Source organism: Eurosta solidaginis, chromosome X, assembly GCF_040869045.1.
Source record: "Eurosta solidaginis isolate ZX-2024a chromosome X, ASM4086904v1, whole genome shotgun sequence".
NCBI classification, from domain to species: domain Eukaryota; kingdom Metazoa; phylum Arthropoda; class Insecta; order Diptera; family Tephritidae; genus Eurosta; species Eurosta solidaginis.
This window is the reverse complement of record NC_090324.1, coordinates 187,444,046-187,465,326: the sequence shown is the minus strand read 5'-3', so window position 1 is coordinate 187,465,326 and position 21,281 is coordinate 187,444,046. Positions and strand designations below refer to the sequence as shown.

The 21,281-nt window shown below is 40.7% G+C and overlaps 1 protein-coding gene across 2 annotated transcripts in view; it reads left to right on the top strand.

Moving 5' to 3' along the window:
• Tdg (Thymine DNA glycosylase) overlaps positions 1 to 18,100 on the top strand; it is a 300,877-nt gene extending 282,777 nt beyond the window's left edge. For both annotated transcript variants that reach the window (XM_067758419.1, XM_067758420.1), the window contains 2 exons: positions 14,316 to 14,675; positions 14,740 to 18,100. In XM_067758419.1, the coding sequence (XP_067614520.1) occupies positions 14,316 to 14,675; positions 14,740 to 17,892 (3,513 nt within the window). In that variant the 3' untranslated portion in view covers positions 17,893 to 18,100. The remainder of the gene's footprint in view (positions 1 to 14,315; positions 14,676 to 14,739) is intronic.
• Positions 18,101 to 21,281: the final 3,181 nt, after the last annotated feature.

Genomic DNA, 21,281 nt, shown 5'->3' with positions numbered 1-21,281 from the left:
TACCAACTACGAAAAAAGGGATGAAACATGGTAACTGGATTGGTTTATTGACGCAAAATATAACTTTGGAAAAAACTTTGTAAAATGGGTGTGACACCTACCATATTAAGTAGAAGAAAATGAAAAAGTTCTACAAGGCGAAATCAACAGCCCTTGGAATCTTGGCAGGAATACTGTTAGTGGTATTGCATATATAAATAAATTAGCAGTACCCGACAGATGATTTTCTGGATCACCTGGTCCACATTTTGGTCGATATCGCGAGAACGCCTTCACATATACATCTAAGGGCCACTCGCTTTTAAAACCCTCATTAATACTTTTAATTGATATCCATATCGTACAAACACATTCTAGAATCACACTGGCCCACCCTAATGGCGATATCTCGAAAAGGCGTCCACCTATAGACCTAATGCCCACTCCCTCTTAAAATGCTCAGTAACACCTTTCGTTTGATACCCATATCGTACAAACATTCTAGAGTCACCCCTGGCCCACCCTAATGGCGATATCTCGAAAAGGCGACCACCTATATACCTAATGTCCACTCCCTCTTAAAATGCTCAGTAACACCTTTCGTTTGATACCCATATCGTACAAACATTCTAGAGTCACCCCTGGCCCACCCTAATGGCGATATCTCGAAAAGGCGTCCACCTATAGACCTAATGCCCACTCCCTCTTAAAATGCTCAGCAACACCTTTCGTTTGATACCCATATCGTACAAACGTTCTAGAGTCACCCCTGGCCCACCCTAATGGCGATATCTCGAAAAGGCGTCCACATATAGACCTAATGCCCACTCCCTCTTAAAATGCTCAGTAACACCTTTCGTTTGATACCCATATCGTACAAACATTGTAGAGTCACCCTTGGTCCACCTTTATAACGATATCTCGAAAAGGCGTCCACCTATAGAACTAAGGATTACTCCCTTTTAAAATACTCATTACCACCTTTCATTTGATACCCATATCGTACAAACACATTCTAGAGTCACCCTGGCCCACCCTAATGGCGATATCTCGAAAAGGCGTCCACCTATAGACCTAATGCCCACTCCCTCTTAAAATGCTCAGTAACACCTTTCGTTTGATACCCATATCGTACAAACATTCTAGAGTCACCCCTGGCCCACCCTAATGGCGATATCTCGAAAAGGCGTCCACCTATAGACCTAATGCCCACTCCCTCTTAAAATGCTCAGTAACACCTTTCGTTTGATATCCATATCGTACAAACATTCTAGAGTCACCCTTGGTCCACGTTTATGGCGATATCTCGAAAAGGCGTCCACCTATAGAACTAAGGATTACTCCCTTTTAAAATACTCATTACCACCTTTCATTTGATACCCATATCGTACAAAAACATTCTGGAGTCACCCCTTTCCCACCCTAATGGCGATATCTCGAAAAGGCGTCCACCTATAGACCTAATGCCCACTCCCTCTTAAAATGCTCAGTAACACCTTTCGTTTGATACCCGTATCGTACAAACATTCTAGAGTCACCCCTGGCTCACCCTAATGGCGATATCTCGAAAAGGCGTCCACCTATAGACCTAATGCCCACTCCATCTTAAAATGATCAGTAACACCTTTCGTTTGATACCCATATCGTACAAACACAATCTAGAGTCACCCCTGGCCCACCCTAATGACGATACCTCGAAAAGGCGTCCACCTATAGACCTCATGCCCACTTCCTCTTAAAATGCTCAGTAGCACCTTTCGTTTGATACCCATATCGTACAAACATTCTAGAGTCACCATTGGTCCACCTTTATGGCGATATCTCGAAAAGGCGTCCACCTATAGAACTAAGGATTACTCCCTTTTAAAATACTCATTACCATCTTTCATTTGATACCCATATCATACAAACACATTCTGGAGTCACCCCTGGCCCACCCTAATGGCGACATTTCGAAAAGGCGTGCACCTATAGACCTAATGCCCACTCCCTCTTAAAATGCTCAGTAACACCTTTCATTTGATTCCCATATCGTACAACTAGAGACACCCCTGGTCCACCTTTATGGCGATATCTCGAAACGGCGTCCACCTATGGAACTAAGGATCACTGCTTTTCAAAATATTCATTAACAGCTTTCATTTGATACCCATATCGTACAAACATATTCTAGAGTCACCCCTGGTCCACCTTTATGGCGATTTCTCGAAAAGGCGTTCACCTATAGAACTAAAGCCCATTCCCTTTTAAAGTACTCATTATCACCTTTCATTTGATACCCATATCGTACAAACACATTCTAGAGTCAGCCCTGGTCCACCTTTATGGCGATATCCCTAAATGGCGTCCATCCATAGAACTATGGCCTACTCTCTCTTAAAATACTCTTTAATACCTTCCGTTTGATACACATGTCATACAACCACATTCCAGGGTTACCCTAGGTTCATTTTCCTACATGGTGATTTTCCTTATCTTGTCTCCATAGCTCTCAACTGAGTATGTAATGTTCGGTTACACCCGAACTTAGCCTTCCTTACTTGTTTTTATGCTAATTTGTATGCTGATCGTAAAGACTAAATTACTGAATATTAATTTTTTATATTTTGTTATGGCAGCCCTAAATGTGTTTTTTCACGAATTCTCTTATTAAAATTTGTTCGTGATTTGTGTAAGATGTGCTCATAGCGAATTAATTTTATCATAACAAAAGTGATATTTTTTAAATAAAAATAAATATGTAGCCCGAACGAAATGATTTCAAGTGATCAATATTTTTCGTAGTAAAGTTTAAATTATCGCGTACATTTATCAAAATAGTTGCAAATGTGTTCAGTGAGCTTTTCTGAAAGGAAAGAAAAGAAAGGGAAGTAAAGAAGAGGAAAGGAAAAGAAAGGAAAGAAAGAAAAGAAACTGAGAAAGATATGGAATTAGATGAAGATATACAGATAGATATAGATGGAGCGGAGGAGTAAGGAGAGAAAGGTAGAGAGAAAAGAAGGGTGGGACAAGCGGAGGATGAGAAAGAGGCCCAGAAAGAGAGAAAGGAAGAGAGAGGAGTCAAAAGAACGATAGATAAAATGGGTAGAGAGGGGGAAGGAGAGTAAGAATAAAAACTTCCAAAAAGTTATGCAGATACGAGTAGATCAAAATTAGGTTAGAACAAAGTCTGCCGGGTCTGTTAGTCCATAATATAAAACTGAACGGTTGGACCGATTAAGCTATTTGTTTTTTTTAGGATATTCCTTGAAGTACGAGGATGATTCTTACGGAGAGAAAGATGCTTTCTAAAAAGTGGACCAGAGACCGATCCATTCGAATGACTTCTATTCACGGTTCGATTTGCCTGAAATTTAGTGTGTAGGTAGACCTTTGCCTAGATTAGGTTAGGCTGAACTGGCCGGTCCATGAGGACCTCACATAGACTGAATGAGTCCGTAGTGTTACCAGACGTTTGTTTTAACGACCAAACTGAAAAACCCTATCAAAAACCAGGACCTATGTTATAAAATAACTCCGTCCCTTGGCAAATACTACAAACTTCCTAGGACTGAAGTTACTTGCTGTTTCTAGATCTGACAGCTGTATCACTTCTAATAGCTGGAGTCTTAGCCTGGCAAGCGCAGGGCACGAGCACAGAACGTGCTCGATCATTTCCTCCTTCAACCCGCACTTCCTATATCTGCTATCACTGACCAAGCCTAATTTAAAGGAATGTGACGCCAGAGGGAAGTGTCCAGTCAGAATACCCGTCATGAGTCTCAAGTCCTCTCTTTTGAATGATAGAAGCAACTTTGTTAGTCTAAGGTTGTACGACATATACATAATCTTGGAAACTTTACAGCCCCGCGCTTGAACCCACGCGTTTCCTGCTTGGTCGATCATGTGCACCTCTCGCCTTCGCTTAATCTCGCCCAGTCTAATTGGAACCTCTACGGAGCAAGCTTCAAGGGATGCGCCCTTTTTAGCTAGTTCATCCGCTTTTTCATTCCCATCTATTCCCATATGCCCTGGGACCCAATATGGATGTATGCTCCTCCCTGTCCCGATTCTCTCCAGTGACTGCTTACACTCTAACATGCATTTAGATGCCTTAATTGCTGTTTGACTGTCAATATAAAAGTTAACACTGTTGCAGCTTAAACTACTCTCTTCCATGGTTTCTACTGCTTTGGCTACGGCTACTGTTTTGGCTTGAAAAGCGCTACAGTAATCCGACATCCTGTAGGATCTATTTATTTCTGGATTAGAACATTACACCGCAGACCCTACTCCTTCCACTACTTTGGAACCATCTGTGTACACATGTATCGCCTCGCCCGCCTTTTGAGCAACCTTGTGGCAACCGTCCAACTCTATTGTGGCCATAAGATCGCCCTAGAAGCGCATATAGGGAACGAGGTAGTCTGTTCGTCTTGTGATTGATGACGCTATACTACTATGGCCGTATGGTCGGCGCTCAAGCTTCCCCGAGGCACCGAGCCTGGTTGCAGTTGTTAACGCTATGTTCTTTGCTACTAGGTATACAGGTGGAACGTGCAGAATGGCATACAGTGCAGCCGTCGGGGTTGTTTTCAAGGCTCCCGTAATGCTAAGCATTGATAGTCTGCATACCCCTCTAATTTTTTGAGGTAGGTTGTTTTTTGTGTGACTTCCCACCAAACAAGAACTCCATTGTATAAAATAGGGCTTAAAATCGCTGTAAAAGCCCAATGAGAAAGAGAGGGCGATAAGTCCCACGTACACCCCAGCATTCTTTTACATGCATAAAGTGCCATTGAAGCCTTCTTCACCCTCTCCTACACGTTGAGCTTCCATGACAGCTTACTGTCTAGGATGATTCCTAGATATTTTATGCAAGGTTTCTCTTGTAGGGTCACCCCTCCTAACTTAGGTCTGATCCAATTTGGGACCTTTTAACTCTTTGTAAACAAGATCATATCCGTCTTCTACGCGCTGACTTTCAACCCGACATTTGATGCCCAGTTATGAATATCCCGAAGCGCCCGATCCATCAAAGATCTAAACGTTGGAAGGCACTTTCCAGTTATGACAATCGCAACGTCATCTGCGTAAGCCGTAAGTTTTAGGGTCCCTCATCGAATCGCCTGAGCAGTGGGTTGATGACCAGCGTCTACAGCAGAGGCGATAGCATCCCTCCCTGCGGCGTGCCCCAGCCCACTGATTTCGTAGCCTCGTACAATCCCCATTGTGATGTAACCTTCCTGCAATTTAACATGCAGCCGATCCATCACGTTATGGCTGGATGTACTTTAATGTAATTAAGACCACCCAAAATCGCCCATTTAGAAACATTATTGAAAGCCTCGGCAATGTCTAAGAAGACGCCTAGAGCAAACTCCTTATATTCCAGGGGTTTCTCTATGCTTATTACCACACTATGCAATGCAATGTCTACCGACTTGCCTTTGGTGTACGCATGTTGTGTTGTGGAGAGCAGCCTTTCATCCACTTTGGTCTTTATGTACACATCTATCAGCCTCTCAAAGGTTTTGAGCAGAAATGATGCTAAGCTAATGGGTATATAGTCTTGGGATACACGTCACCGATCTTCCCCGCCTTTGGTAGGAAAGCTACAAGAGCAGTTCTCCAAGAGTGCGGTACATGATTCAGTCTTATGCACCCATCGAATATTATTTTAAGCCATTCCACGACCTCTTTACTTGTGACTTGTAGCATGACCGGGAATATACCATCTGGGCCCGGCGATTTAAACTTAGAAAATGTCTTCACTTCCCATTCGATCTTGGTATCGGTCACCAAGCCCGGCACTACCCGCTCCATGATCGAAGTGTGAGTGCTGTCTGCTGGCTCTTCTGAACCATCTCCCGATGTGAAATTTGTATCGAGAAGCACCTCAAGGGATTCCTCACTATTACGTGACCATTCGCCGCTCTCTTTCTTTATCAGTACCTGGACTTTGTTTCCCTTTTCTAGGACTTTTTTCAACCATGCTGTTTCGCTGGATCACTCTATGTCCGTACAGAAACTTGTGCATGAAAGTCTCTTCGCCCTGGTACATTCACGCTTATAGATCCTCAGTAGATCCCTGTACTCGTCCCGACACGCTTCGCTTTCCGCGGCCTTTGCTAGCTTAAATATTTCTTTTACCTGTCTTCTTAGAAGACACAGCTCATTGCTCCATCATGGCGGCTTTGCTTTTCCTCTGAATCTTCTTAGCGGGCAAGCTTTGTTATACGCAGTCATAAGCGTCCTTGTTAGGAATTCATTTAACTCCTCAAGTTCCTCCACATTGGCAACCTCTTTGGGTTGTCCCAGTTTTGTTTCTACCTGTTTCTGGAATTTAGTCCAGTTCGTTGACCTAGGGTTTCTAAAGGTTCCCCCCTCCTCTACCTTCTTTAGGGGGATGCTGAAGTTGATATACGCATGGTCGGAGAAGGATGGTCTATCAAGAACCGTCCAATCATACCTTGATATATCACGTTCCAAGCTCAATGTAATATTCAAAACATTGCTGGATGTTGGCCAATGTATGTAGGGACATTTCCCCTGTTGCCTATCTGCAAATTGGTTTGCAGGATGTAACAAAATAGTGATACACCTCTCTCGGTCATATCTGCTCCTCCCCACGCATTGTGGTGCACATTTGCATCCGCGCCTATGACCAACCGCCCTTTGCGCCCTTCGCCCCGTACTAGCCTATTGCACTCCATCGGTGGAACCTCCGCAGCATGGGCCATGTAGCAGGAAGCCAGGATAAATGTTTGCTTATTCTTTTGCTCAACGGCCACCACTACGAGGTCTTCAGTAGTGTAATTAGGCAGCATGTATGAATGCAGCTGTTTCCTTACCATTACTACAGCTCGCACCCGTCCTTCCGTTTGCGGGTAGTAAACGCTAAATCCGCGCGCGGTAAGTCCAGAAACCTTTCCTCCCGATGAGAGCCACGGCTTCTGGATCAGCGCCACGTCAAACGAACCCTCCTCAAGGGTTAGAAGGAGTTCGCTCGACGCAACTTTACTGTGTTGGAGGTTTATCTGTAGGACTCGCAGCACCATTGGGCTGTATGCTCCCCTCCAGCACCTTCGTCGTGACGTCGTCGTCCTCCCCTTGCCCTTTTGGTTTAGAGTATTCCAGGTCCCCATCAGCCTCTCGTAGCTGTTGTGCCGGGTGTACCTCTGTGCGACTCGCAGCACCACTTGGCTGTTGGTCCTCTTCTAACACCTTCGTGGTGGCGTCGGCTACCTCTACCTGCCTTTTTTCTCTTAGGCTTTTGAGGTCCTTTTCGACTTCGCCCACTTCTAGCGTGTCAGGATTTTTATCCTCGGGACTTCTTTTCTTGAGTCGCTTATAAATATTGCCTGTACCAAAGGACATTTTTCCAAGCTGCGTGTGCAATATATCCTCCGCCTGCTTGTTTATTTGGAAGGTGTAGAACTGACCTTCCTCCGTAGGGAGATACAGTAAGTACCTTCCAATCCTGTGTCGGTATATTCAGATTCTGATTCTGCAGAAGTCGCAGTGTATCCTGCGACTTCATCACGCATGGTATCCATACCTTAACTTTTGGTACAGTGGGGATTTGCGCTTTATTCACCACCTCAAACTGCGCGTTTGTGCCTTGCCTTTGGAGGTCTGGAATCACTTCCTCCAGCCACCGCAAGCTCGCGATATTGTCGCACGCTATCATCTTCACACCATTATACCCATTATGCTCCCTTTGGCACCTCCAAAAAAGCAGGAGTCTTAGCGTTAACTCCCTTTAACACCTCCGAGAAAGCCTGAGTCTTAGCGTTATCTCCCTTTGGCTTATCTCCTACTTCCATAGTTGGAACTTCCCTCTGACTCGCAGGTTTTGAGGTAGTTGCTACCTCGCTATTGGGGCCCATCTGTCTTATAGCTTTGGGCCTACTTGTCTTGTCTATGCAACTGCCCTGCCTCGCGGCTCTGGGACTGGCTCCTTTCTGCCGGCTTGTCGCCTTCCGCCGAACGTTGCCTCTTCATTCTGCCATTCGATGCTTCTTCCTCCTCGTATTGGTTGCAGAACCGAGGGTTTCGCGCAGCAAACCTTTTGAACTGCCTTCGACCTACTTCTACCGCTTCATGGGCCCATTCCCAGCGCTCGATCTCCACTTCTGTTGGGTCGACCACTGCTCCCAGGCGTTGGACAATTCTTAGCGCTACACGGTACTGCGAGAGAGCTCTTTTACTTCCTCTGATCCGTACCCTTCTCCACTCTTCTACTCCGTTTTCATTTGTGTGCTTTTCCAACAAGGAGTTTATTGAATCAGCACTACTCTCGCTCCCCGAGTCCGACGCATCGCTTAATGCGTATTTGGCGTCCTTGGCTTGCGACTCCGTCCTCCTCTTATCTTACTTAATGAGTCGTTCAGCTTGTTCGTACGACCACTTGCTCGACAAGGCGGGCTCAGCGGTCTATTATTGAGTATGGAGAAAGAACCGTTCGCCATAGCAGCACCTCTTACGTTGGTAAGGCCAGCAATACTTTCCGAGGTGACCCGGTATCGGAAAGGCTCTATTGGGGGTTGTCAATGGACTTTCTACATATCTCTAAAATCCTTGATCCCTGTCACATCTAGAAAACATTTTTATCTTAAATATTACAACGTTATAAAGTTCGAAGCTATGTTCAAAGTTGCAGATCTCTGAGTTATATAGAAATTCTTTAAAACTCGAAAACAAAATATCCAAGTTCGGACGATTTCGAGAATTTTGCCGATCCCTGGGCAACCTAGCAAAGCTTTTTTCGCTCGTGTTAAATTGACTTCGTGTTCCAATGTGTGCTCCAAGTTTCAAAGTGGATTACAAAATTCTCAAATTTTGTATGGAACATGGCGGAAAAATATTAAACAAAACTTTTATACAGAAAATGATACGGTAGACAAATAGGACACTTAATTAGCATTATCGGTCTTAAAGCAATGTTTTTTTAATTGTTTCCTTCTAAACACACGTTCTAATGCACGATGATTTCATGAATATACGTACATAGCTGCATTTACAGTTTTCAATACGGTAACTCCGTGCAGAATTGACAATCGTTAGCTATTGTGAATACAGAGTGATATAAAAAAAAAATAAGAAAAAAATGTTACTGTCAAATATTGCCAATATTGAATAACAACAAACAAAAAATTTAATTTTGAAGAACTATGTTTGTTTATCAAAAATTTGTGTTTATATTTCGTAAAATGCATACATACATATATATGTATATTTACATCATTGAGGGAGATGGTGGCATGGTAAAACCCGCATAGTATCAGTGCCTATATAAAAAATCTATTTTAAATATACATATGGTCGCTGAGAGCTCACATCCAATACCTTTGCTAAACAAACAGGATCTTTATCGGTCCTCCTGGCATGCCCTCAAGTGCAAAAGTTTTGATTTCCAGTACAATTTCTCGCATTCAGCTGTGTTCGTTGACTTCCGGGTCCTTCTTTAAGGTCTTTTCACACCGCTACCAAGACCAGAAGCTGTCAGACCAGCAAACTCCTCTCGCCTGCACTTTTATCATATATTTTTTCCCATCCGAGCACACATGTTGACGCGATCCCGAGCTTCTGACCCCACTTACAATCTGCCGTGTTGGGAATATCTTTTGTGGTTACATATTCAGGCCCAGCGTAAAATGGAAATTACACCCATTTAGAAAATAATCTAAGACATATGTTGTGTATATGTTGTATTATGCTTCCAAATTGGCAGCGATTGTGAGGGGAAACAATTCCAAAATAAAACAAGTAAGGAAGGCTAAGTTCGGGTGTAACCGAACATTACATACTCAGTTGAGAGCTATGGAGACAAGATAAGGAAAATCACCATGTAGGAAAATGAACCTAGGGTAACCCTGGAATGTGGTTGTATGACATGTGTATCAAATGGAAGGTATTAAAGAGTATTTTAAGAGAGAGTAGGCCATAGTTCTATGGATGGACGCCATTTAGGGATATCGCCATAAAGGTGGACCAGGGCTGACTCTAGAATGTGTTTGTACGATATGGGTATCAAATGAAAGGTGATAATGAGTACTTTAAAAGGGAATGGGCTTTAGTTCTATAGGTGAACGCCTTTTCGAGAAATCGCCATAAAGGTGGACCAGGGGTGACTCTAGAATATGTTTGTACGATATGGGTATCAAATGAAAGCTGTTAATGAATATTTTGAAAAGCAGTGATCCTTAGTTCCATAGGTGGACGCCGTTTCGAGATATCGCCATAAAGGTGGACCAGGGGTGTCTCTAGTTGTACGATATGGGAATCAAATGAAAGGTGTTACTGAGCATTTTAAGAGGGAGTGGGCATTAGGTCTATAGGTGCACGCCTTTTCGAAATGTCGCCATTAGGGTGGGCCAGGGGTGACTCCAGAATGTGTTTGTATGATATGGGTATCAAATGAAAGATGGTAATGAGTATTTTAAAAGGGAGTAATCCTTAGTTCTATAGGTGGACGCCTTTTCGAGATATCGCCATAAAGGTGGACCAATGGTGACTCTAGAATGTTTGTACGATATGGGTATCAAACGAAAGGTGCTACTGAGCATTTTAAGAGGAAGTGGGCATGAGGTCTATAGGTGGACGCCTTTTCGAGGTATCGTCATTAGGGTGGGCCAGGGGTGACTCTAGATTGTGTTTGTACGATATGGGTATCAAACGAAAGGTGTTACTGATCATTTTAAGATGGAGTGGGCATTACGTCTATAGGTGGACGCCTTTTCGAGATATCGCCATTAGGGTGAGCCAGGGGTGACTCTAGAATGTTTGTACGATATGGGTATCAAACGAAAGGTGTTACTGAGCATTTTAAGAGGGAGTGGGCATTAGGTCTATAGGTGGACGCCTTTTCGAGATATCGCCATTAGGGTGGGAAAGGGGTGACTCCAGAATGTTTTTGTACGATATGGGTATCAAATGAAAGGTGGTAATGAGTATTTTAAAAGGGAGTAATCCTTAGTTCTATAGGTGGACGCCTTTTCGAGATATCGCCATAAACGTGGACCAAGGGTGACTCTAGAATGTTTGTACGATATGGATATCAAACGAAAGGTGTTACTGAGCATTTTAAGAGGGAGTGGGCATTAGGTCTATAGGTGGACGCCTTTTCGAGATATCGCCATTAGGGTGGGCCAGGGGTGACTCTAGAATGTTTGTACGATATGGGTATCAAACGAAAGGTGTTACTGAGCATTTTAAGAGGGAGTGGGCATTAGGTCTATAGGTGGACGCCTTTTCGAGATATCGCCATTAGGGTGGGCCAGGGTGACTCTAGAATGTGTTTGTACGATATGGGTATCAAATGAAATGTGGTAATGAGTATTTTAAAAGGGAGTAATCCTTAGTTCTATAGGTGGACGCCTTTTCGAGATATCGCCATAAAGGTGGACCAAGGGTGACTCTACAATGTTTGTACGATATGGGTATCAAACGAAAGGTGTTACTGAGCATTTTAAGAGGGAGTGGGCATTAGGTCTATATGTGGACGCCTTTTCGAGATATCGCCATTAGGGTGGGCCAGGGGTGACTCTAGAATGTTTGTACGATATGGGTATCAAACGAAAGGTGTTACTGAGCATTTTAAGAGGGAGTGGGCATTAGGTCTATAGGTGGACGCCTTTTCGAGATATCGCCATTAGGGTGGGCCAGGGGTGATTCTAGAATGTTTGTACGATATGGGTATCAAACGAAAGGTGTTACTGAGCATTTTAAGAGGGAGTGGACATTAGGTATATAGGTGGTCGCCTTTTCGAGATATCGCCATTAGGGTGGGCCAGGGGTGACTCTAGAATGTTTGTACGATATGGGTATCAAACGAAAGGTGTTACTGAGCATTTTAAGAGGGAGTGGGCATTAGGTCTATAGGTGGACGCCTTTTCGAGATATCGCCATTAGGGTGGGCCAGTGTGATTCTAGAATGTGTTTGTACGATATGGATATCAAATTAAAAGTATTAATGAGGGTTTTAAAAGCGAGTGGCCCTTAGATGTATATGTGAAGGCGTTCTCGCGATATCGACCAAAATGTGGACCAGGTGATCCAGAAAATCATCTGTCGGGTACTGCTAATTTATTTATATATGCAATACCACTAACAGTATTCCTGCCAAGATTCCAAGGGCTGTTGATTTCGCCTTGTAGAACTTTTTCATTTTCTTCTACTTAATATGGTAGGTGTCACACCCATTTTACAAAGTTTTTTCCAAAGTTATATTTTGCGTCAATAAACCAATCCAGTTACCATGTTTCATCCCTTTTTTCGTAGTTGGTATAGAATTATGGCATTTTTTTCATTTTTCGTAATTTTCGATATCGATAAAGTGGGCGTGGTTATGGTCGGATTTCGGCCATTTTTTATACCAAGATAAAGTGAGTTCAGATAAGTACGTGGGCTAAGTTTAGTAAAGATATATCGGTTTTTGCTCAAGTTATTGTGTTAACGGCCGAGCGGAAGGACAGACGGTGGACTGTGTATAAAAACTGGGCGTGGCTTCCACCGATTTCGCCCATTTTCACAAAGAACAGTTATCGTCACAGAATCTATGCTCCTACCAAATTTGAGAAGGATTGGTAAATTTTTGTTCGACTTATGGCATTAAAAGTATTCTAGACAAACTAAATGAAAATGGGCGGGTCCACGCCCATTTTGAAATTTTCTTTTATTTTTGGATTTTGTTGCATCATATCATTACTGGAGTTGAATTTTGACTTAATTTACTTATATACAGTAAAGATATTAACTTTTTTGTTAAAATTTGAATTTAAAAAAATTTTTTTTTAAAAAGTGGGCGTGTTCTTCATCCAATTTTGCTAATTTTTATTTAGCACATATATAGTAATAGTAGTAACGTTCCTGCCAAATTTCATCATGATATCTTCAACGACTGCCAAATTACAGCTTGCAAAACTTTTAAATTACCTTCTTGTAAAAGTGGGCGGTGCCACGCCCATTGTCCAAAATCTTACTTGTTTTCTATTCTGCGTCATAACTTCAACCCATCTACCAAGTTTCATCGCTTTAACCGCCTTTGGCAATGAATTATCGCATTTTTTCGGTTTTTCGAAATTTTCGATATCGAAAAAGTGGGCGTGGTTATAGTCCGATATCGTTCATTTTAAATAGCGATCTGAGATGAGTGCTCAGGAACCTACATACCAAATTTCATCAAGATACCTCAAAATTTACTCAAGTTATCGTGTTAACGGACGGACGGACGGACGGACGGACATGGCTCAATCAAATTTTTTTTCGATCCTGATTATTTTGATATATGGAAGTCTATATCTATCTCGATTCCTTTATGTATGTACAACCAACCGTTATCCAATCAAACTTAATATACTCTGTGAGCTCTGCTCAACTGAGTATAAATATTGATTTCAAATAAAATTAATAAGGTTATTTGTTTTGAAAGCCTTCAAAATATGCTATCTAAATTCAAATTGGCGCCGACTGTTGGTGTGAAATTTTGCTTTGCAGTTTAACTAGTTAAAGCGACCTAAAAATATCCGTCTATCTATAGAATAAGAAGCAATTCGGAACATTTGCTTAAGACTTCCAATCCTGCTTTAAGTACAGGAAAAATTACTAATTGTTATACTTATACTAGAAGGCTCGGCAGACGTTGTCCTGCCCTAAATTTGGCCTATCTGCATACATTTTAATAAGCTTTTTCTCTTCAAACACCGGCGACCAACTAACACACATCTTAGCCTTTCTTTTTATATGTATATAGATTTTTATTTTTCACACTTCACTATAGCGAAAATGCAGATTTTCGTTGCTTTTGAAATTCGGCTTAAAAATTGCACAAGGAACAATTAAAGACTCTCCTGAATTAAAAAAAAAATGTCATAGTACCTCTAAATCACGGGACCCCTCAGAAACCCCCCCCCCCCCCCCCCACACTCTCGGCGGGCCTGGTGATGTGCTATACTTTATATCATTCGTTATTATATTTTTTATTGATAAGCACGTTGTTTAATTAAACATCAACCAATTACATGGAAGTATATCCGCACCCCTGAAAATGTGGGTGCCGGTGCGTATACGTAACATTTTATTATTACGTATAAACCAATAAAAAAATTTGCATTAAAATAATATTGCGACTATAAACTGAGATATAACCTATCCTACATTTCAAGTTAGATCAAACTACACACGGGGTGCAAAACAAATTAAAAATCGGTTCAGTAGTTTAGGAGTCCATCGCGGCCAAAAATTGTGACAAGTGATTTTTATATATTAAGATGTACAAATATGCGGTTCATTGTTTGATAAGAGAGAAAAAATTTTTTGTTGCTTATTAATTTGAAGCATTATATTTCTTGCAGATTGGCATTAATCCAGGATTATTCGCGGCTTACAAAGGTCATCATTATGCTGGCCCTGGAAATCATTTTTGGAAATGTATGTACCTCTCTGGACTAACACAGGAGCAAATGAGCGCGCAAGAAGATTATAAACTTTTAAAATATGGTATTGGTTTTACATATATGGTTCAACGTGCTACAAAAGGTTTCGACTTATCGCGTAATGAAATCAAGGAAGGTAGTAAAATATTACTCGAGAAACTTCAACGGTTTAGTCCAAAAATCGCTGTTTTCAATGGTAAATTGATTTTTGAAGTGTTTTCTGGTAAAAAAGACTTCCATTTTGGGAGGCAGCCAGAATATGTGGAAGGAACGCATACGGTAGGCACGGAGTTAAACACAATTTTCAAACTAAAATTTTTAATTTTTTTCTTTATTCTTTTAGTATGCATGGGTTATGCCTTCGTCGTCGGCAAGGTGTGCTCAATTACCCCGAGCCGCCGATAAAGTACCATTTTATGTGGCACTTAAAACATTTCGCGACTTCTTAAATGGCTCAATACCACATATAGATGAATCTGAATTTGTTTTTTCTGAAAAGAAAATTAAACGGACGTGCACCCAAGAGAATATTAAGTCAGCAAGAACGGAATTGTGTGCGCCAACAATTTCTCCTGAATTCAAAACGACAAACAGATGTCTGGAAACTGACTACAATAATATGCAGATACAACCAATAAAAGGCGATCCGGAAAAATGTATTCATCACCATAATCAAAATACAGACGATGATTGTAATGGTTGTACCACTACTGCAATGGTAACTGGGATAAATGATGAATATTCCAGTGTTTCGGGACAATGCACAGAAGCTCGATATTTTCATAAATCAGATACAGAACAGCCACAAATTACGTTGACCATACAAAGGTACGATAATGGCAGCTTCATGACTTTACCATATCAAAATATATCCCAACCAAAAAAGAAAAAGCGAGGTCGTCCCAAAAAAATTAAAGGGGAAGATAAACGAGATTCTGCGACATGCAAATCGCGTCATATAATGAGTCAAATACCAAGTACAAATAATTTTGTTAATAAGCTAGGTTTCACAATGATGAATGAGGATGAGGCGATTAATGGCGGCTTTGTTAACATAGAAGCACCTAAAAAAAAGCGTGGACGTCCAAAAAAACTGAAGCCAGCTGCCATACATGGGCAGATATCTGTAATGCAGCCAGCTCAACAACAATTAATGACGGTAAAACTAACAGGTAACATGGGTGTTAGTTCAGAGCAATACACTGAGACACTCTTTGAACAAACATATGCAGCTCACGAAAGTAGGGAGCTTGACGTACATTCAACAAAAATGTACCCAACTATTTCACCAATGCAATTGCCATCACTTAGTTGCACATATTCTGGCATAACACCACCAACTTCAACCCAACCCACACCTCCCAGTCACCGACAACAACATATTAATGATAGTGATTTAATAGCTAGTCCCATGAATATGGTTACTGCATATACAAGCGAAACTCAAGAAAGCGATATTGATGTCAACACCCCTAATACATATTTTGAAAACCAAAACATATCCAGCATTTGTTCGAATGGCTCAGAGCATCCTGACAGTTTGAACAAATCTACACCGTTTCCAACACCAACAACTGAGTTGGCATATAAACGACCCCTTCTATCTTGTTACATACCAAATTTATGTGCATCTTTGCGCCCCAGCTCGCCAAATATATGCGCTGCGGGTTTTGACTCCCCTGCGAAAGTAGGAGTTCTTAGTATTATTCAAGACAAAGAAAAACGTAATCAACGACAACCTACGCTCCAAGAGGAGCAACATAAGCAAAATATGCGCAAGGCAAGTCCGGCGGTTGAGAGCTCAAACAACATCCAACTAAACACTTATCAAAAAAAGTGGCATTCACCACATCCTGAGTCCTTTTTTTATATTCATGATGTGCCCACACCTCCAAAAAAACTGCAGCACTTCCAAAATAGTTATTTCCAACACGATTTGCACCACCGCGCTCGCTTCGAAACAACGATTTATGATACTAAACATGTCGAATGTCAGCAACAACAATGCTACGATAACGTGATGAATAGCAGTTATGGGCTTCCTTCCACACCATCAAATATACATCGGATTAATCACATACATCAACAAAAACAATTATACGAGCACCTGCATTATAGCCACTCAAATGAAGTTATTTGTTCAATAAACGATGAAACCAGTAAAAGTCTATTGGGCCTTCAATCTTTAGTTGGCCGAATTCCCTCAGTATCGGAAGGGGAAGCCACGCATATTTCCCTTACAACGGAAAAAAAACTAGTCACCCCACCAGCTAAGCGGTATTCATATAGCTACTGTCAGGAAATACCAACACAAAATCAGCAAGAAGCTCAGCACCAACAAAAGCACATTCTATTAAGCGATATTAGCTCAATGGTCAATATCGGCTCTGAAAATGAAACAACAAGTGGCACAGTTAATGGTAACAAGCGCAGTTTCGACAGTTTAACATTTTCAGCTACTGCCTCTTTCAATACGAACTCACTTGGCAGTTATAGTGTACAGAGGCTCAATACTTCGTTTAATTCATCCCCTGTAATTAAGCACCCACATAATCATAAACATGCAATACATCAACCGTATCTAAACTTAGTAGGCTCACCAATTATGGGCGATGTCTTATTAACCTCAACGCCGCATAACGACTCCGCAAGATACAATGATGGACCGAGATATACTTCAAGTATTCCTGATGGCATGTCTCATGCATCTACTTTGCCAGTCACACACACGGTTTCTACGTCCATTAATACCCACAACAATGCGGTGACTGCAAATGCTCAATATATGAGCAGCTACAATAGCTTTTCTTCTAATAAATTGGACAGATCATCGTTTACGTCAAGTGAGAGCTGCAGCGTCTCGAGCGACCATTCTTCGTTAGCAAATGTACCATCTGCTGTAGCAGCTAGTAATGTTTATCATCACTCAAATTTTATGGCAGCTGCTGCTTTAGCTGCCGTTGCTGTCAATTCAACAACCAACTGCCCGCCCGTATCATCGAGTACTGCAGTTGCGGTAGCTTCACATCACACTGCCCATAATGCCGCATGTACACAAGTTTATGTTGAACCACGTCGACATCTTCCCTCACATATGAGTGGTGCTAACACTATGTATGCTACTACGTGTTCCCATTTAATTGCACCCCATCTTCTGTATGCTAATGCTACTGCATCAGGACAACTTACAACTAACAACGATTATATCAATCCATATTGCACAACTTCATTTCCCGGAACAGCAGATCAAAACTCTTTGCAGCTAACAAGCCCCAATTATCCTTATGGCTACGGTAGTCAAGAAACTGCTGCAGCAGTTGCTCACAGTCGTTTTCCATCGGATATGAATGGAACCCAACCGCTCCAGTCAGTGACGCTATCAGAAAAATCTTCAAATGTATCAGCTTCAGCCCCGGCAGCCAACCAATATTCGCCATCAATATTTGACCAATTGAATCCATCGGATACTGATAGTTATGGCGGTTTCGAATGTTGAATACACATACGGTCTAAAATTTTATTATCCACGTATATCTCGGATATAATTCGTGATTCTGACAACTGTTCATTTAGCCTGAATTTAATTTGTTTTGCTGATTTTGGGGTTTGTTCGGGTATCATGTAAATACCTATAGGCAGGCGTAAACTATTTCAGACAGTTGTTCATTATGTGGCTTTAAAAAATGCAATCCCGCAATTACTGGAAAAACTAAATATACAATCCACAGCAAAAGAATTCATACCTTATTTAATAATTAAAGAAAATATCAGAAGCTGTGTCAATACAAAACACGCAAGTTGGTTTTGCAGCGATTGATGTCTATCACTTGGATATCCCGACCTTTATCAGAGGTCACTTTCATAATTAATTGGTTTCAAAAATATGTACTAAAATGTAGACCCACTCAGGACCAAGTGTTCTATTGTGACGGTTGTTAGACATGACTGATATTGTCAGGGCAGGTCTCAATTTTCACTATCTGTACTGAATATTTTCAACTCTCCAATCTACTACGCAAATGTACTTGTATTTTCAGAAAGGGTATAGCGGTATTTACATGGTAAGTGTGGCCTCAAGAGAAATTTGGTCAGAGCTGATGTATCAGAAAATCTTCGATGCACAAATTTTATTTTGATAAGGTCAAAGTAAGCATGTGAGTGACTTTAATTTCAAATATCATATTTCGGAAACTAAAAAGGCTAGAGGAGCCAGAAGGTTGACGGTCATATCGCAGGGCATATTTTCATAGCGTTTTTAATGTAAGGAATTTTTTTACTGAGAGAATTAATAAATAATAATGTTTATAAATAATCAATGCATATAAAAAAATTTAATAGGTCGATTTCTGTACATTAAGTAAATAAATGTAAATCCGAGCTTCCCTTCCAATTTGCGTCGTGCTCCTTTTAAATTTTTACTACAAATTGGCGGGACGGGACCCACTTGTTTTATGCCGACTCCGAACGGCATCTGCGAGGCAGATGAGTTTTCACTGAGAGCTTTTCATGGCAGAAATACACTCGGAGTGCTTGCCAAACACTGCCGAGGGGCGACCCCGCTTAGAAAAATTTTCTTCTAATTGAAAAACCTTATTTCTAAAATTTTGATGTTGCTTTGCCCGGAGTGTGAACCCAGGGCACTCGGTGTGGTAGGCGGAGCACGCTACCATCACACCACGGTGGCCGTCGATGTATGTACATTACCTGTATGTTTATGCCCTCATCACTCAGAGCCCACTGCATACCGTTGCATCAGCCGAGATCTGACTTAAATTTATGGATGCATTAAAAACCCTTAGATTTCAAGGGTCTTGAGGCCCTAAACATGGACCCGGGCATTTTTCAAATGTGTTTGTACAGTATGAATGTCAAATGAAAGATGCTGATTAATGCTTTATTACATATATTAAATTTGTGAAATATGTAAACCGGTTTCTGAGATATAGGCCAAAATGTGTTTCAGGTTAGGTTGAATTGGCCGGTCAATGAGGACCTCACATAGACTGAATGAGTCCGTAGTGTTACCAGAAGTTTGGTTTAACGACCAACTGAAAACCCCTATCAAAAACCAGGACCTATGTTATAAAATAACTCCATTCTCTTGGCAAATACTAGAAACTGCATAGTTCAGGGGTACTCTTTACACATGTAATATAATTCTAACAGTGGATGTCGGTACATTGAAGATATCTCATAAAAACTGATAAGAGAGGTCTTTATTGGACCCCTTGAACTCAAATCAGCAGCTTTTAAAATTGTTTGTCTATCTACCTGTAGGTTTGTACTCGCATCACTCAAAAAGACCAGCACAGAATTTAGTGCCAATTTCACTGTTTCACCAGCCCAGGTCTAACTTAAGTTTTAGGATGCATTTCAAACCCCTAGATCTCTAGGGTTTTTAAATCCAAAACATGGACCCCGGGTATTTTTCAAATGTATTTGTAAAATATGGATATCTATTGAAACCTGACCACGAGGGATTCAACACGTTTTTAAAATTTTTGAGATATCTGAGCGCTTTTCCAAGATAATGGTTCAGGGGTATTATGATAATTAAAACTCTAATGTCAACATATAATAAAATTCTAATCGGTCGATGTATGTACTTTAAAGATATTTTAGAAAAATTCATAGAAGGCGTCTTTATGGGACCCCTGAACGCACATCAGCAGTTTTAAATTGTTTGTTTGTACAGACAGATGTATGTTTGTACTCGCATCACTCAGAAAACACTGCACTGAATATCAAATGAAAGCTATCGTCAATTGCTTCAACACATTTTTTTAACTTTGTAGATATCTCAACCCTTTTCCGTATGTATAATTAGAGCTGGGCGAAAAGAATAATGGTAACGAGACGACTACGATAACAGTAATCGCAATTTAAATTTTTTTTAATGACGATTACAGTTATCATCATCGATCGATGCGCGAATACGGGTATAACGTAATTTTACAAAAGTTGAAATTACGATTATTTTTGTCGTAATCAAAGTTTCAGGATTACGTAATCGTAATTTTAAAATTTTTAAGGATAACATTTACTATTATTCCCTTTCAAAGTAGATTTAATTGAAATAAATTTATTTAATTTTAGACAAACATTGCAAAAGTTACCATAATTTTCTTCTAATTCATATTATCATTCTGCCAACATATGAGCCGTTTATTTTGAAAGTGGCATAAGTCATTTCATGTCGTTTAGGTTCAGTGATAATTTGTTTGTATCTCTCCTCGCCTCCAGTTTGTTAGAGTCCAATATCCAAAAGACGCATTTCTTTTTATTATTTTATAATTGTAGAACCATCTATATATGCATTCGTACAAAAATAACAATGCATTTAAGACCACGAGTTGGAAATGACTTATGCCACTTTCAAAATAAACGGCTCATATGTATGTAAGAAATATTATGCATGTGTATAAGATATGCATATATTGGACCAAAGCAAAACTAATTTTTCTAAAGAAAAATCGGAAATAGCGTGCAGACGTGGATTGTAAATAATACCAGCAAACGAAAATAACCTTTCCATAGGTGCTGCGGATGTAAGGGCATGTTGAACTTCAACTAACCTTTTTTAGTAAGGGATATTTCACGAAACAGCCGAAACTAATATCGGCATCGTTCAAGTATTCCCATTTCCAACTATACTTTACCTGTGTTGCGCTATCCATTGCAAATCACTAATAATATTGGATTTTTTTTACTGTCAATTACTTTTTGACATTCCATGTCCTCTTGGTTTACTGACAATTGTTTTTGTTTTATCGGCCTATTAATAAAGGTTTCCAAGTTCGATTTCAGCTTAATGCTTTTTACAGTAATTTGGATGATAATTATTGTTTTTTAAATTTTTCTATAGTTGAACATTTCTTTTACTTT